General features: G+C 37.1%; 1 protein-coding gene across 1 annotated transcript in view; it reads left to right on the top strand.

Annotated features, from left to right (window-relative positions):
* The window catches only part of LOC135463627 (exostosin-1a-like), a 100,908-nt gene extending 82,799 nt beyond the window's left edge, over nucleotides 1–18,109 (top strand). Inside the window, exons 3-8 of the mRNA XM_064740968.1 lie at nucleotides 2,395–2,514; nucleotides 3,740–3,991; nucleotides 6,068–6,166; nucleotides 10,669–10,758; nucleotides 11,188–11,348; nucleotides 12,962–18,109. Of these exons, the coding sequence (XP_064597038.1) occupies nucleotides 2,395–2,514; nucleotides 3,740–3,991; nucleotides 6,068–6,166; nucleotides 10,669–10,758; nucleotides 11,188–11,348; nucleotides 12,962–13,328 (1,089 nt within the window). The 3' untranslated portion in view covers nucleotides 13,329–18,109. The remainder of the gene's footprint in view (nucleotides 1–2,394; nucleotides 2,515–3,739; nucleotides 3,992–6,067; nucleotides 6,167–10,668; nucleotides 10,759–11,187; nucleotides 11,349–12,961) is intronic.
* The last annotated feature ends 461 nt before the right edge of the window (nucleotides 18,110–18,570 follow it).

The raw sequence follows: 18,570 nt of genomic DNA on the forward strand, positions 1-18,570 counted from the left end.
CTCAGAGCTTTGAAAATTAAGGTGCATTGTGTGGGAATATGGATTTTTTCTGTTTTATACATGAGGAATTATCACAGATGTGATCAGATCAGTGCTCCAAGTCTTATTAAACATACATATGTGTATGTACAATGTTAATATTTAATACCCTTTATCAGCCATAGATTGGTGGAATCGCTTGTGGGAATCGATTGTCATATCTTGAGAATGGATGCATGGCATTTATGAGGCGGCCAGTGAAGTGTTAATAGGTCAGCCCTCTCTGATCACCTAGTCAATAAATGATTTCTCCCATTAGGCTTCTCGAAACTATTAATCAAATTGTCGGCCTTAATTGAATTAATTATGTGTTCTAAAGTCAAATTAACCAATAAACCAAGCAATCTTCCTTGTATAATTAATTGACTTCTTAGTTAGCCAAATACAGTGAGCGTTAAGATTGCAAGTGTACAGATATATGATATTCAAATTAAGCAGATATTAAGCGCTGATAAACTGCAGAACAAGAGGAACAAGGCTGAATTATTCAGAGTCTATTCTACATGTACATACTGTAATTCTTCAACCGTTCACATGTTTGCAAGGTGTTTATTCAAACATATTCTAAAGGATTATTCTATGCAAGAGAGATAAAACTATACTTTTTGTGGAGCCTTGAAATTGGTTAATCCAGTGTAGTTTTGTTTCTGATATCTGATTATAAATGTACATAAATTGCATTGAAAGTTGCTCTTTCATATGCGGAAAGGTTGAGGAATTAGGGCAACATAAGACTTCAATTTGATTTTTCTGCATGCTTGGGTGTTAATTTCTCTGGTCATACATGGGAAGGTCTGTCAGCAGCCTACAAATGGTCGTGGGTTTTGTCCGGCCTCTGGCTTTTTTCCTACCACCATAATGCTGACCTCTGTTGTAGAAGTGAAACATTATACCGATAGTGCATGCTGCTTGTTGTGGGACATCAGGAATTGTCGGCTAGAGAGAAGAAAACCGAAAAACTCTACGTTTTCAAGTTGTACTTTAAATTACCAAATTTATGTATGTCGATTAGGGAGCTACAACCACCATCTAGTTATTTACTACGAACAAACAGACAAGATAACTGCTGTGGAATCAACGCTTGTGATCATTTGATATTAGCACAAGGTCGTTGGATATTGCCTTGTGAATGTGGGATAATACTTTGTGATACTTTCCTTGGTGTGTGATTGTTGTACATCATGTGACCGTCTCTTGGCCAATGGAAGCCGAGAATAACCCTATGAGGTATAATAATGTTGATTATGGCATAAAACACAAATCAAATAAATATGTGTTGATTACCATGTCAAAATGGATTGCGTGAATGAATGATTATGGCTTAACACCATGTTGACAATAATTCAGCCGTCATAATCTTGGTGATCAAAATGGGTTGAAGGACATGGCTCAGTGTCAAGGAGCATGATTCCAAGGGTTAACCAGATCATCAGACTGGCAATTTCCATATTGCAATGTTCATTTGTGCGTTGTCCACGAGACAGTAAACAGCAGATTGATGACCAGTTCTGTTGTACCAATATACAAGTATGTGGCCTATACCTGTCTGTATATCACAAGCGCAAGGGAATGTTCACCAGTGACTTGTCAAATGTTGATGGTTCACCTTTGACAATCTGTGGCCGGTTGTTTAAAGGCATATTACAAGTTGAGCCAGACTTAAGTCCTAGTACACCTTTCTTACTCTAATGAAAAACCAATCAGGCTTAAGTAAGTTATAGTACCAGGTTTGACTGCTTTTGAACAACTGGACCCAGGTTTTCTCCGCCCATGGAAGAATCAGCCATTGTGAATGTGTAACTGCAGTATTCTCCAGCATGTACACAGTTGGTAGATCGTCCGCTTCGGGATGGTAGATCCAGGATCAATCCTGGGTCGAGTCACACCTAAGACTTTAAAAGAGGAAGTTGTAACTTCCTCGCTTGGCGTTCAGCATGAAGGGGATAATGCAACGACTGGTTGACCTGTATCAGTATAATGGCTTGGGCAGGGCATCTTACTTGCCTTCGGTAAGTCATCTCAGTGAAGCAGCACTAGATAAAAGAGCGGTGAAAATCCGTCCTGCAACAAGGAGGCACATCACATACACCCTAAGGATTCCTTCATCGTCATTTGACTGAAAAATTGTTGAGCACGACCCCAAGCACTCACTCACTCACTCACTCCAGCATGTACATTGTATAAAACAACAGTTCAGTAAATAAATGATGAGAATCTTTTTACTGCCATTGTTAGCCAATCCACGTTTCACGTTGCTGGTGACAGCCAGCAATAAAGAACCATTTCATGCGTTCATGCGGCAGTGGTGTAAATGTGTGGGTAATAAATCAGTCATTAAACTCGTTATTCTTGCAGGTACCATCAATCGTCCGATCCATTCCAAAGTCAAAAATCGTGAGCCAGCGACAGCAAGCACAGTTCCTCTGGGATGCTTACTTTTCCTCCGTTGATAAGATTGTCATTGCAACTCTAGAGGTGAGGCACCTGGTCTCTTTGTGTACGAAGTATTTGAGTGTTACATGGTTTTCTCTTGGTTATGTAAAGTTTCTTCGAGAGAGACCGAGTTAAATTTCTTCAAGAGAGACCATGTTAAGTTTCATGAAGTTTACTGGAGGTTTATTCAGGTTTCTTCCATACTAGATTCTTTCAGCCTTTTTTAGAGTTTTCTCCAGCCTCTTTCAAGATTCTTCAAGCCTCTTTCAAGTTTCCTCCCAGCTTTATTCAGCTTTCCTGTCAGTTTTTTCTTTGTTATGAAATGTCCTCCAGCCTCTTTCATGATTCCACCAGGCTAATTTCTTCTACTGTCTTTCAAGTTACTCCAACCTCTTTCAGTTTTCCTCCTGGCTTTACCCAGTCATCTTTTTCTCTTAGCTTTATGGCTTGGCAGTTTTGACGCATAGATGTATAACGTTTCCTTTAAGCTGTCTCAAATTTCCTTTAGGCTGTGTCTTTCTCCTTACTATATCAAGTCTCTTATCTCTTTCAAGTTTCCTCTATACGAATTCTTTTAATCAAAACATGCATTATCATAAATAACGATTTTGAGTTTTCAAGTTTCACAAAACATGCATTATCATAAATAACAACTTCCAGTTTCACAAGCTTGCAGAATAACCTCATGTCTTTGTGATGTTTGTAGTTTAAATCCATTTTGGATTTGAGAATAGCTGCAGAAATCACAATTCAAAAAATTCATTTATTTAATTGGTGTTTTACACCATACCCAGGAATATTTCACTCAAATTCAAGAAATAAATAATAAAAGAAGCAAATGAAATAAATATGATTAATGGAAACGTCCACTTCTGGCTATCCAGTATAGAGTATTGTGGCTTCCTCAGGGCAGAATATTTATCGCTGGCCTACATTCATTATTCAGTTAGAAGATAATGGACATTAGGCTATGCCAAAAGATATTTTCTTCATATAACTTTATACTTATCCATCAAATAGAGAGTTGTTCTCTTGAAAATCTCTGTTTTGTTCACTTTCAGTGCATTTTGCATCTTAAATCTAAAATTTTGTTGAAAAAGTAAAAAAAAGAAAAGATAATTCTTTTGGACCTGCCGTAATTTTCTGGATAGGACTCATTCAGTTAAGCAAAGCACACTTTTGTTTTGAAATAGCCATATATATATGTATGTGTTTGTGTAGGGCACTCAGTTGCACATCCTGTCAGATATAACTTTTTCGCTTTCAGATTCTTCGGGATCGTATATTCAAGCATGTGGCTCATACACAGAATCTGTGGAACAGCCAGCCTAGTGCTCCGTTTATGCTTACGGAGTACGCCAGTACCCTCAAGTCTTTCCCATTCTACTTACGCGCTCAGGGGAAACAACCAGGGAACAAATTTACAGCTGTTATTTATGCAGTTTCGCCTGTGATGTTCTCTTCTTCCCCGCTCTTCCGGCTGATACGAAGTGTGGCAAAATCAGCCTTTGTACATAAGGTGAGAAAGCAGAGTTCAAACCCAACTGAAGGATTTTCATTTTTGTTTTGTATGAATTATGCAATAAAGGGACAGATCTCTTCAGCTCATTTTCAGACAAACACTAGAAAAGCTTGCTTTGAAAAACATCTTGTACGTTTTGCTTTCTGTTATACAGAAATTTTGTAGTAGGATTTTTTTTAATAGTCATCACCAACAAAACTGGTCAGAGAAGTACCTATGATGCCCCAACTTGTTCACATATATATTATCTGTACAGATGTTACAAATTATATAACCTGAAGCATTTCAGTCAGTCCTGCCTTTTCACGTTCGAGGAGATTGGTCGTTGTTATATGACTGAAAAATGGCTAGGTAAAAATTGTTAATTGCTAGGAGATGGGTATAATTGGGTGGATCAGTTAATTGGGACAAATTATGAATGAGTTTCAACATGGTTATGAAGTTTACTCAGTTCATTGAGTTTCGATGATCACAATTTGCGAATAATCTGATCAGCCATAACCACATGATATATCTGATGTCATTAAGGGGAGGAAATTGCAGATCCAATTATAAACTCATTTCGCTGCTCCTTTCTTTGATGGTGCATGAGGGTTACTCTTCAGGGATTACAGTGAGTTTCAAAACTGTGAATGGACAATTTCTGAAATTGTACCAGTCATCGAGGCCCTGAATCGAGGGAATCCAATTTTACCATGACATGTCAGATGTCAAATATCTGTCTGCAGTTTTAGTCCCTTCAAGTTCCACTTTTTAGGAAAGGTGGGTTGCATTGGGATAAAGGGCAACCTTTGGGGTGGAAGGCACATGCCCCATGAGCGTCTGAATCCCAGACATGTTTGTTCCAAGTCTAGGGTAAATTGGGAGTTCTCCCTCGACCCTCATTATTATGTGTTTATTCAGTCAATATCATAGCCAGGCTAGTGTATGAGACATGGGTTTCCATTCTACCTCTGTAAATAGCTCCTAGAATGAGATTGATATCTCCACCCCTATTTGTGTAATGGAACAGCCATTGGCCCTTCAAGCATATTTATTGTCTGTTTGATCCACTTTGACAATGAACCAAACCATTTTTAGAATTCTAGGGGTGATTGCTGAAAATCAGATGCCCTTTTACCGGTATTGTTTGACAAAGAAGATGGTACAAAAGGACAATAATGAAATGAAAATACCACGGTGGCATTTGGTGTCAGAAGTGGGATTTCTGAGGAGTCATTGGTTTGTTAATTTTAGGTGATAAGGCAGTGTGAAGTTTACAGGATAAACAGAGTTGGGAGAGTTGCTCGTCCACGCTTTATTATATTCCGGTAGTGAATCAGGAGAAAGCTTTTTGGGGATTCTGTCATTATCTGCACTCTTTACCGTTAACTAATGGCCAGTGAAAAAAATTGCCCTGTATTTTTTTTTGCATTCTGAGCTATTGCAGGAGCAGGGAAGTCAATGTGAATTGAAATAAAAACAAACTTTTTGGATGATCACTGACCCCAAAGGTGCTATAAATCGCTGATTGATGTGAGGGAACACATCCCTTGAGATTCTATGTGTTTTATCATATAAACACCAGCCATGGCGCTACATCACCGCCTCACTACTGTACATGTATGTGCAAAGCTTTAATCTGTGCCTCTGATGCCCTGACAGATCACACTTTGAATTATTTAGTGTTATTATCACCTTCAGGTTTAAACAAGCTGATATCTGGATTGACTTCTTGTTTCCCTGTGGAAGATGATTTTTTCTTAGTTATGTTATTTTTTTAATGTTATGTATTGTGTCAAAGAATGAATCGTATTGATGGCATATTACCATGATTTCGGTGAAAATAAATTTTGAAAAGGATACAACTTTGCTTGACAATGCCATAAGTTGTTTTTGTCAGTTGCTTTTTCAAATACATACATACATACATAGATACATATATACATACTTAGTTGACACACTTTTGTGGAGGTGACAAAAAAGTCAATGGGTCCGGTAAATGAAATTAACATATTTAGATACTTGCTTATTTCAAGTTATGTGATTTTAGACTGTAATTTTCAAGAAGAATACTCTTTGTTCTTCTTACAGATAATTGTTTTATGGCATTGTGAGGTGCCACCCCCTTCCCAGCAGAAGTGGCCAACAGATTTAAACGTCCCGGTCATTGTGAAGAGCAAAGATGTCAAGGTGAGAAGATGGGGAGCAAGGTTTACATATCATGATGTAAAATAAATAGCAGAGACTTCTCATGGCAGAATGGTGCATCTTAGTTCTTTGTTGCCACTGAATTAAGTTTTTTTTTAATCCATAATTTTGATTATTGCTCATAACATGAAGGACTTAAAGCATAGAGAGTGAAATCATGACAGTGAGGACGGTGTGACAGTTGGCAAATGGTTACACATAACTGGTGAAATATGACTACAGCATAAAGAGTAAACCAGAACAGCGACCAGAGTGTGATAGTTGGCAAAGAGTCACACATAACCGGTGAAATACGACTACAGCGTAGAGAGTAAAATCATGGCAGTGACGTTCATGATGCATGAACGTGAACTGTGTTCACCATAGAAACTTGTATATACTGGTTTGTTCACTTCATTTTTGTATGAAACTTCAATATAAATAGGAATTCTTTTTGTTTAACACCTTACTCTGTTGAAGGCGATATGTTGTCGCCGCAACATCAGTAAATAATAGTTTATAGTGTTATCTTTTACTGTGCATAGATTCAAGACGTCAATTCAGGTTAGATCATCTCTACCCAAGGTTTATTTGCAGGACCTCCTCCTGAATTCTCCAGTCTACAGAGACATCTAACTCTGTATTGACTGGCTCAGCTGGGCTAGCGCAGCGGTGATTAGGGTATCAACGAACCACTCGACCAGTGATAATCTCTGTGATCAGTAGCCAGTTGTACAAACAAGCCACGATCATTGCCTTCGGACGAGCCAACAAGAAGTTAGAACAGCTTCCATACTATAATCATACAGGTGGTACCAAACCAGGGTAGTTGTAAAGACAAGGCTGATGCCCTAGTAACCTGCACCTCGGCAGTCATAAAGACAGGGTTGATGCCTTTGTTAGTTGCCGATTCACTTATAAGATGTTTGTTGTAAAAAGTGGATTTGTCGATAAATAGAGGTCACCCTGTCATGTGACTTTAACCTGAACATTACAAATCCCCCTACCAGTTTTAGGGCTCAGATTCATGAAACTGAAAAACTGAAAGTTCAGTAAATTGCTCAAATCAGCCATTTTTGCCCATCATGGAGTGTCCCTTGAAAAGCCTTAAAGTAAAAGAAAGTTAAAATATACAGTAAGATTTATCAGGCCGGCAACTGAAAGCTCATATGCATAAAAATACTTTCATTTATCTGTTTTTTTTGTTTTTTTTAAGAGTGTTAAAGGCAATCAAATATTTGAATTCTGTCAATTCTTTTAAATGTAAGTATTATTATGCATAGTTTTAAGTGGCCTATCTAGTGGTGCCTACCTCGATTTTGAGGGGGTTTTTTCCCTATAAGTCAAACACGACATAAATTGCAATATACTGTATAATTATACACAGATTCCAAATGTTGCTCAAACAAAACTGACATGCGCGATTCCAAAGCTTGAAAGTTTTGATATGCTTTAAACATTATAGGAAGTGCATTACTGCCTTTAAATGTTAATGCAGACAAGGCTAATAATTTTTGAAAGGGTAATTATTTGGGCTTTTCTTGAATAATACTTTTTGGCCAAATATCAGCAGTGCAGCGTCTATAAGGTCAAACATTTTAAATTATTATCCTGATATTACGTGTATGTATCAAGGGCTTTAAGAGTTGATTTTACATTTAAAGTGTAAGCATGTCAGTTTGGCTAGTGGCATTGATCGTGGCATGTTTGTACAATTGGCTGCTGATCGGACAGATTATCTGTGGTCGAGTTGCCCATTGATAGCCCGCTCACAGCTCCGTTTGCTCAGCTGAGCCAATCAATAATGAGCTAGCTGCCTCTGTGGACTGGAGAATTAACGTAGACCGTAGACCCCTGGTGGAGAAATGAGGGCTGCAAGATTAGTGAGTCTGGAAATCTGCCCTGTAGTTTGAGAGTGGCATTGGCCTCTAATGTGATCAGGCGACCCTGCTGGGATTTGAACCTGCTGCCTTTGGGACTGCACATGTAGTCTGAACTTTTGCCACTGTCCCAAAGGGAAATTTCCATGAAGGCTGGAAGAAGTAGTTAGTGCATTCTACCCTGTTATATTCTGAAAATTAAGTTGATTGAAAGCAATGGTAATTGATGTGAAAGAAAACGTTAAATTCTGAGCTTGATACGACTGAAAATGACATTACACCTGTAAAGGTTCTGCATGCATGGTCTCACTGAAAACTAAGTGTGACTAAAGAAGTTGAATTCTTAGCATTGTATTAGACCTAAATTCAAGTTAAATTCTAAGGATGATGTCACTGAAAATGAAGCCTGATCCTGGTAACTAAAAAACGAATTTAAATTGTAAGCAAATTTATGTACATTATTCATTCCACTACCACTTGATTGCGGAGCTTGATCTGTAATTGGCAGAAAATGCTCAACATAGGCTGGCTGTTGGAGTGTTGAATAAATAATGGGGTGTAAAATAGAAGAGCAAAAAAAACCCCAAGTACCGGTACTGACTTTAATGTCAGCTGCCTGTGTCAAATTAGAGCTGATGTAGGAACAGAAAATTGCTGTTAATCAGTAGGTGGCTGTTACACTTTACATTTACAATGAGGTAGCAAAGCCTACTTGTGTAGCGGACTGGCGCTCCTTCATGCAGGTTACGTCAAGCGTGTTTACATCATGCCTGTGTGCAACAGCTTCCCAATCTCGATTGGTCGGAAGTGAGTAAAGAAAGTGAATCAGATGAGGGTTGTGTGACATTACGTTAATCAGGGAACTTCAGGCGAGATTAAACCCAAGACAGGCTCTAGTTTAATTACGTTGCTGTGGCTTGCATAGGTTGCATTGAGCATGCTTGCATCAAACTTTGTTAGAAACAGATCTGTTTATTGCTGTTTATAAGTGTACATGTAGGCTACTTTGGAACATGTGATAAGACTTGCTGTAGTTCTTGTAATTTTAGGGACATCTCTGCTCCTTTTGGGCTAATATTCATGTTACATCTGATAGTAACAGGAATACAAGGTTTTTATTTTCTCACAAGGTTAGGACATTTAATGATCAACCACATACTGTAATTCTAACCTTTTCACATGTTTGCAAGGTGTTTATGCAAGCATATTCTGAAGGCATTATGCAATGTTGTCTGATAAAATTATACTTTTTATGAAACCATGAAATTGGCCACTCCATCCAATGTAGCATTATCTCTAAAATTTATTTATTTATTTGAATGGTGTTTTACACCGTACTAAAATACACCGTATCACTTATATGATGGCGGCCAGCATTATGGTGGGAGGAAACGAGGTTGCCGCAAGACCTTCCCAACTACAGCTGGAGAGGAAACCAGCATGGACTAGACCTGAACTCACAGCAAGCATATTGGTGGGAGGCTCCTGGATCATTGCACCGTGCTAGCATGCTAACCATGGAGGCCATGGAGGCCCCATCCAAAATCAAATTAAAAATGTGCCGAAGTTGCACTCGAAATTGCTCTTTCATGTTCGGAAAGGTTGAAGAATTAGGGTATTTTTACTTTCCAAAAAAGAGAATTATAATTTTTGGCTCTCGGCATAACTACCAGTACATGAAATATCTCCTCTGTGAATTAGAGGATTTACATTAGTTAATCTGACCCACTGTGTGCCATCCGTTCCTGACCCACTGTTTGCCATCCGTTCCTGACCCACTGTTTGCCATCTGTTCCTGACCTGACATGTATTTCCATCTTTGTTATGACAGTCTACACCTACTTGTAACCTTTCTAGTGAAAATAAAAATTTCAGTTGGAAGAAGCTAGAAGAATAAATTGAATCAGATCGGGGTAGTGTGTTATTGCCCTAATTAGAGAACTTCAGAGGAGACTAAACTCGAAAACTGGCTCTGGTGTGGTAACGCTGCTGTGGCTTGCAAGTAGGATACAGTGGGCATGCCCACAGCAAACATGCGTGAACTGCTTCGTTGACTCTGTATACATGTATGAACGTGTCAGATTAAACTGGGTAAATACGGCCTGGCCCTGGGATCATCATACCTTTGTATATTTTTATTCTGATCTTAAGTTTTACCATAAATACTTAAATTTTCATCTTTGTCATGGCAATTTACATTGCATGTATTTTAAAACTTAAAATGAAAATTTTGCAAGTAAGATTGTCTCTGCTTCGTGTAATTATAACATTATTGAAACAGTAAGCAGAAGACCTGGGCTCAAAACAGGCTCATTTCAGTCTGGAACATTTCAGATTAGTTTTTGTGCCTTCTAGTTCATTACCAGGAAATAAGTCATCAATCAAGCTGTGATCCACGTGGCATTAGACAGACCATAATTCATGTGATGTTATTAGATTGGTATCAAGCTATTGGTGATTATCATTTTGTATCTGTAGCTGTGATTTGTATTTGCTGAGAATATGAAAGGTTTTCCCTCAATGTAAGATATCTTCCCCGCCATGTGAAAATAATTGCTTTCCCACAATCTGAAATCGTATTGTACATTTTGAAAGATTTTTCCCACGGGTCTGATTTGTTTTCAGACAATCAGCTCCCGTTTTTACCCACATGAGGAAATCCAAACCGACGCCATCTTAAGTCTGGATGAGGATGCCCTCCTCAATACAGATGAGGTAATTATGGCCACATGTATATGTGTCTCGGGTGACTTTAAGATCTGAGTGATGATTTAACGGTGGCGGTTTAACATTTGGTTCATTGGAAAGTTTTTAATGATTTTTGGTTGTAAGGTTTAAAACTGTTCTGAGTGGTTACTGATCATGATGAGATAATTGATCTGCTTGGACAAGGTTAATATGTGAGTCTTCAGTGAAAATTTCAGGAGTGGTCATAGCTTGATGATTTTACCATGGTATTTTGTCAGAAATGTTAAATGTTAAGGATAAATTTTACACTTGTGTATTTTATTATCATAAGATATCTTTCTTGAAAATTTGGTGCTGTTGTGTTGACAGCATCACAGAAATCAAGCGTGTTTTGCTTTTGTTATATTTTATGTGCTCAGTTAGTAACATCTTCACAATTCTTCCTTCAAATTACAGGTGGATTTTGCCTTCGTGGTTTGGTGTGAATTTCCAGAGAGGATTGTGGGATATCCCGCCCGCAGTCACTATTGGGATGAAGCACGAGATAGGTGGAGTTATGGGTCAAAGTGGACCAATGAATATTCAATGGTTCTAACTGGTGCAGCCTTTTATCATAGGTAAGTGACTCCATATGGAAAGAAAACTTTATTGTAAAAAGTGTCGGTAGAGAAAATGTCTGTGCAGGAAGGAGGCCCTTCTCTCTCTCTCTCTCTGCCTGTGGGCCAAGGTGGCAGTAAGTGTTCAGCGACACACGTTTGGTCATTTGTCTAACATTGGTTAAAGACCGCTTGTGTTACATCGACAAATTATTCACAGTGGTATGTCACAAGTGGGAAAGTTCGCCAGTAACTTACCAAATGCCTGTGGTTTACTCCTCACACTCCTTTTCCATCCACCCATAAAACTGACTGCCATTGTGTATGGTGGTATTAAAGTAAATACTGTAAATCTTCAACCTTTTCAACCACTGAAGCATTTTTTTCATTGGAAGTTATGCATGATGGCCTCAAATTGTGCCCAGGTTATCACAAAGATGACCCCTGAATTGTCAAGTTAAAAGCCTGAACTTGATATTAAATATCAACTATTTTGGCCGTGAGTTGTTACCTGAAAAATCGTCATATGAAGACCCCGTTTAAAAGATGCACAAATCAAATGTAATGATCAAATAATATATGCACGTACACACAGGTAAATCCATTGATTACCATTGTTTCCTTGGGCAGATATCGTACCCAGCCTAGTGGTATCTCTAGTCACAGCTGATCAAGTAGGCATTGTCTTAAATTAAAATGGTGGACTGATTAAGACCTGTTCAGTTCATGAGAAGGCTAATAGATTAATTCTAATTGCCACCTGGCACCTAGAGATTTGCTCGCAATGAAGGGGAGATTACTTTTGGTGGGCATCCAGCTGTTGCCTGAGTACTTGCTTCGTCAAATAAATGAAACTAAGTCAGCTTAGCCCTGACTTGAGTTTTTAGAAGGTGCAAGGTATTTAATGACAATTTGATATCAGTTACTATTATTAAATTATGCACCCTTTACTGTTGTGGCTGTGAGAGTGTTTTGTGTAATCTTGTGACTGTGAGCAAGTTAATCTAACATGTCTAATGAGCAAGATATTTCAAAAACTAAGTGAAGTCAGAGTGTTTAAATTTGGTAGACACCGGACCGTCTTACAGGTACTACTATTGTCATGATGTGATTGATGTATCAGGAATATGGCCACTGTTTTTCATTTTTAGCAGATTTAGCTCTTGCCAAAGTCAGACCTAGAATCAAATGACCTAATGAATGCTGACTGACCTAGAATTTCACCCGTGATTAAGTTGCACATTTTACCTTATTCCAACAGTTCTAATGTCTGCAGTAAGGTGTTTTGAGATCTGTTGGGAAGGTAGATTGATTCCCTACTGAAAAGGGAAAGGGTGTAACTGTTAATACCAAAAGTAGCATTTGATTACAAACTTTATTGGCCTCTGGAAGTTCACTTTTATGGCGATATTTTAGGTCAGTTACAATAGCTAGCAACTTTTTTGGGGTTTGAGTGTTAAACAGTGAGCAGATCATCTGCACTGCACAGAATATTTTGTTGATTTTTAGCATATTACCTGTTAATATGTCAGGTGTGTGAGGGAATGTGTGGGATAGGGGAGTTTTGTGAACACCTATAGCAGAGTTGATTTGGTTGTTGCCGTGTCTTACCTGTGACCTTCTCTGTTATACAGGTATTATAATTTCCTCTACACCTATCACCTGAGCTCCGTGCTCCGCAAGACTGTGGACCAGTCCCAGAACTGTGAAGATATCCTGATGAACTTTCTAGTCAGTCATGTGACCAAACTACCACCAATCAAAGTGACTCAGAGAAAGTCCTTCAAGGAAGCCATGTTGCCCGGCAACACGCGTCCGTCCAGCTGGTTGGATGCAGATCACTTTTCTCAGCGCCAAGTCTGTGTCAACACGTTCGCCACCATTTTTGGGTACATGCCATTAGTTCGGACTTCCATGCGCCTTGACCCCATGCTGTTCAAAGACCCTGTGTCCATTGTTCGTAAACACTATCGTAAAATAGAGGAAGTGAACATCATGTAGCCTATCAGACTCCTGTAGATGATGACCCTGAGTGACCTTGAACTGTCAATCATCATGATGAAAATTTCATCACCACAAATTTCCAAAGATGAATCATAATCTCCACTAGAAAGTAACCGGGAGCTGTAGACATTTTAAGGTGAAAAAGCCTGCTGTAAAGCTTTTTGTGCTTTACATTTTTTTTTGTTTCATTTATCCAATGGACTATCCTTGTTGTGATGAATTACCTGAAAATTAGCCAGTAAATCGAATACCATGAATGAATGCGCCTCTTAGGTGACTAAGGAAACAGGTTGCTAGGCAACCATCCATGGTGGCATACTGTGAACATTTCTGAACAGGGTTTTTAAGTCAGGTAGATTAATGAGTACTCACAAAAGAATTGGTCACTGCCAAAGCCTTAATGTGTGAATATATTAAATTTTAAATGATCAGAGACGAGTGATGTTTGAATATTAAGTTTCACAGGTCAGATCTTATTTGTCGACACCTGTGCTTTTTGTTGTTTTCTTTTTTTTTTTTTTTTATCTGTTTAGGAGCCATATTTCCATAAGTACCGCATAATATGCTCACATATAAATATATACATATACAATTCTTACATAATTGTAAAGCAGAAGTTAATCTAAAATCAGCAAAGCATAGTCTCTTCCTGGGATGGAAACAAAGCATGGAACTGCCAGATCCCAGCTGTAAGAAACACCATCATTTGAGACCATTACAGAAAATAGCAGGAAGTGTCTTATAAATTTCATCAGTACAAGTGTCTTCCAGAGTTGCATCCCTTGATAGGACTCCCTCTTAGATGGAGCTGATTTGCTTTGTCTGTGTACATTTTGGGCACAGTTAAGCCAAAGCATCAAATGTTGTCTGCTAATCTTGACTAGTTATGACACAAGTCAAATATTCTGATTCTGAGTGAACAGTGTATGTTCAGTGATGACCATGGGAAGCTCCTGTTTGACGAGAATTTTTGATGGTAATACACTGTAAAGCAGTACTGGTATGATAGTAGTGAACAGACAGTAAGTCAGTGGAATGGCATTGTAAAGCATAGGGCATTGTGGTTGGCTGGTCACCATATTTTCAGCCTCATGCTGTAGCTGTGCCTATTGTGTAGATTTAAGCTTGTGGAATGTTAGAAACTTGCAGAAGGCATGCCTGTAGTGGCCTAGTAACCATTGACAACGCTCAGCCTATGTGGTGCTTTATAATAACTGGGTAAAGTACAGAAAGCTTAGAGCCTAAATTCTGATTATTTGGCTAGAGCATTTAGTCTGTGCTCAGTTTAATAGGCCTACCAGTATAACAGCATAAAAATACTTGCCATGTAAATTTCTCATCTTGAAATTAATGGGGTTTCTGTAAAATCCGGAAATTTACCATTAATTTACTCTGTTCCTATAGATGAATGTGCCTGCAGTAGAGAAAACAGAGGTCACAAGACAAAATACCAATTCATAAAAATATGGCCAGTTATCTGCCCCTGGAGGAAATCCAACATTCTGTTCTCCACTAAGTGGAGAGGCACAATCTATTCACCAGTATAGTCATCAGGTTATAAATTTGTTATTTGTCATAATTTAATCCTTTTTTATGCAGCAGGAGATAGAGACATGACTTGAATGCATAAAATGTTACAAAGGTTAGTTTTGGGCATAAAATTCAGTGATAATTTGCAGTAAAGACGGCTCAAAATTTCTTGAGGATGTATAATTGGAATGAGACGTTTGTATGGTCAGTTGTTTTGCAACAGCATCTATACGTAAGGATGAAGTCATGGTTCAATTTCAAACCGAAACGTCAAACAGAAAGTACAAATTTTGACAAATTTGGCCAACCTTTGTATGTGTACATGTACTTGTATATAATATGGAAATTTGCTGTGCAAGCTAGTTGTTCACATACTGTTTGATTTCAACAGTGAAGGTTGTGCTTCTCATTACTTAGGGTCAAAGGTTACAAGTTCAGAGGTCACTATATCACAAGCTGACCTTTTTTCCCTCTGATTGGTGGAAATCTGTGTTTTAACAAATTTCTATCCTGTCAAAATTTATTATGGTGCTAAAAATTTTAAGTGTCACATCATTTCAAAACGCTGATTATTGCTCTATCCATGTAAAAATTTGTCTTAAAATTATGCTTTTGATTCCACTCAAGTTGCACATAAAATTTGTCTGCCACAGCTTTTTATATTATTATTGAGTAATATGTCCGCCTTAATTTTCATTTTTGTTTTTTTATAATGCATGATGTAGAACTTTGCATTATACATTTAGAACAATAAACCAAATTATTATTGGGCATAAATTGTTAAAATTTTTAAAAGACAAACATTATTTCTTGGAGAAAATGGTGTTTATAGTAATTAATCAATCCATTATGTTGCCAAAATTTTGAATTCTATAAATAGGCAGTCTGTAAGTATTTATTGCTTCTTTTTTTTAGAAGTACCAGTTACTATGTATGGGCCTGCAGACTGGAGAACAGTTTTCAAATTCTTGGATATCTTAGGAAGCAGCTTTCTTGGGAATTACCAAAAAGCAGTCCTAAAATAAATTTAGCATGGAAGAAGAAATAATGATAATAAAAACATTACTATGCGTGAACACTGCATAGTGTTTTCTTAGATTTTGGTAAGAGATAAACTCGGCATTCACATTGGTAGAATGTGAATTCTAGTGTCGACAATTCCATTGTTTTTAAGGATTGGTACGAGTTTCTAGTGATAAGCATTTCTGGCGTTGTACTTGTAGCATGATTTCCTCTTGCAGACGTAAATCCTGGTGATATCAAATAGTGTTTGAGAAAACAAAAACTCATCGGACTCCATGGCGCCTGGGTGGCTTCTGTGGCATAGGGTGAGCATTCTAGTGAACCCAGGAGTATGTCACCAATGCAGTCGCTGTGAGTTCAAGTCCAGCTCATGATGGCTTCCTCCCCTGTCATACATGAATGAAATCGTCGTATGAATGAAATATCCCTGAGTATGGTATAAAGCTCTTGGTGCCAGGGTTAAAGACAAGATAAATGCAGAAGAAAAAAAAATTTGCATACACTGATCTTCTGGCTTCTTATTTCAGTGACCTGGAAATTTACTTAGTACAAATGTAAACATGTTAAGGGATACATGAAATGTTTGCTTTTTATTTCTTTTATACTGTTTAGACCTTACATTTAAAGGAGAAGAAAACATAAAAATGATGCCAAAACCTGATGAAAGAGTGTCAAAACGTATGCAAATATGATCATTAATATATTATTTGGATTTTTTTTCTAGAGAAAAGGGTATTTGAAACTTTTTGTATGGTGGGTATGTGGGACCAACTTTTGGTATTTATCGTTGTTGCGCAATAATGTTCTAAATAAGAATGTGATGCTTGTCTAATAAATTTGTTTGAATCTAAATTTGTTGTTTATATCAAAACATATGCATTTAACCTAAAATATGATATTATTTATGAACATATTAAAAATATAAATATGATCCAAATTGAGGTTTAATACATTTGTTAGCTGAAAAGAACAAATTCTAGTGCAAAAATATTTCTTAAACCTGTTTTACCTACTCATTTATGACATTATGAAACAAAGACTATAAATACTAAAAGGTGCTCCCAAATACCCACCATACAAAAATTATTTTCAAGTGTCTCTTTCTCCTTAAGGAAAAATCGGAAAAAAATATTGAAGACCACATTTAGGAATAACTTTTTGTACTTTTTCATCTGAACTTTGTCATTTTTATGTTTTCTCCACCTTTAAGAATCCAAACAAGCTAAGTTAAAGATTTGTTCTTTGGGTGTACGGGGAAGGAGTGTTCAGCTAGTCCAGCATTTCCAAAATAACCATCGATGAAATTTCCACGAATTTCAAACCAGTGATAAAAAATCTGCTTGAAAAAGGTGTTATTAAGAGATGTAAAGAATGCCTCAAAATTTGAAAACCACAGCCTGTGTTCTGTTTCAGGTATTCTTTAACTGTAATACAGTTTATTATGATAAGACACATGTGAAAAGCTGTGTTACAAAATGCACACAGGCATGTGGGATACCCGTCACAAAGGGGTGCCACAATCATGGACATGCTGAGCAGGGTTATTCAGGTAAATTTACCTACATAGTAATTGTGAAACTAAGCATAGAAGGTTATTTAAATTAATTAAATTAAGAAGATGTCAAAAAAAAAAAGTTGTCACAACGGTAGGATTTTAGTTTTTAAAATTACAATTGCTTTAGAAACAATTTGTTTTTTCATTTGCCAAAATGTTTTTGGTGAAATGTTGCATTATTGACTGATGCATTCTTGTTTATCCCAAAGTCCATACATAATGCGTTTGTATTTACCACAAATATTAGATTTTCCCTGAAAATGTTTGCATGTTATCATAAAGAAATCATCTGTGAATGACAAACTCACTGTATATAAATATAAATTTATGCCCTTCATTTTAAAGAGAATGAATCGGTGTGATTGAATTTAATTTTTTTTTTCTTCTGCGAAATGGAAAATTGTTTTGGTGCATGTGAGCATATCATTTATTGTTATTTATACATGACCCCTAACCTGAACAGTTCACATACTGTTTCCATCATTATATACTCTCGCTTTTCACTATCCATGTTACCTGTCCTGTATAATATGTATACATGTAAATTTATGGATATAAAAAAAATACTGATTATAAATGAAATGTCCAAGTCTTGTTTAAAGGTGTACATTATGTTTTTATACAAACAGAACTGATCATTGTACAGAACTGAGCTTATTAAAAATCTTCTCTTAAATATGCAGATTTGTGTGATTTTTGTTGTGAGCATTGTTTGTCTGTTTACAATGCAGAGTATATGATCTAAAATTTTGCCTCTGATAAAGTTGTGCATTTTGCATTATTCTGAAAGTTCTATTGATTCTCAACAGTGTTTTGAGGAAAAATGTTTTGGAAAGTGGAGAAAATAATTCACAACTACTGTAATTCTTTAACAGTATCGTATATTTGAAAGGTGTATATTCAAGAATGTTTTGAAGGCATTGTTATGTGTAGACTGATAAAATTAAACTTTTTGTGAAGCCCTAAAATTGGCCAACCCAACCAATGTCTCCAAAATCAAAGGTAAAATGTGCAAAAATTGCATTGAATGTTTCTCTGTCATATGCGAAAAGGCTGAGGAATTACGGTAACACTAATATTTGAGGACATTAATTACCAAGTACAATTAAACTCTTTGTGGCAAAATTTGAG

Source organism: Liolophura sinensis, chromosome 3 (assembly GCF_032854445.1).
Source record: "Liolophura sinensis isolate JHLJ2023 chromosome 3, CUHK_Ljap_v2, whole genome shotgun sequence".
In the NCBI taxonomy this organism is placed as follows: domain Eukaryota; kingdom Metazoa; phylum Mollusca; class Polyplacophora; order Chitonida; family Chitonidae; genus Liolophura; species Liolophura sinensis.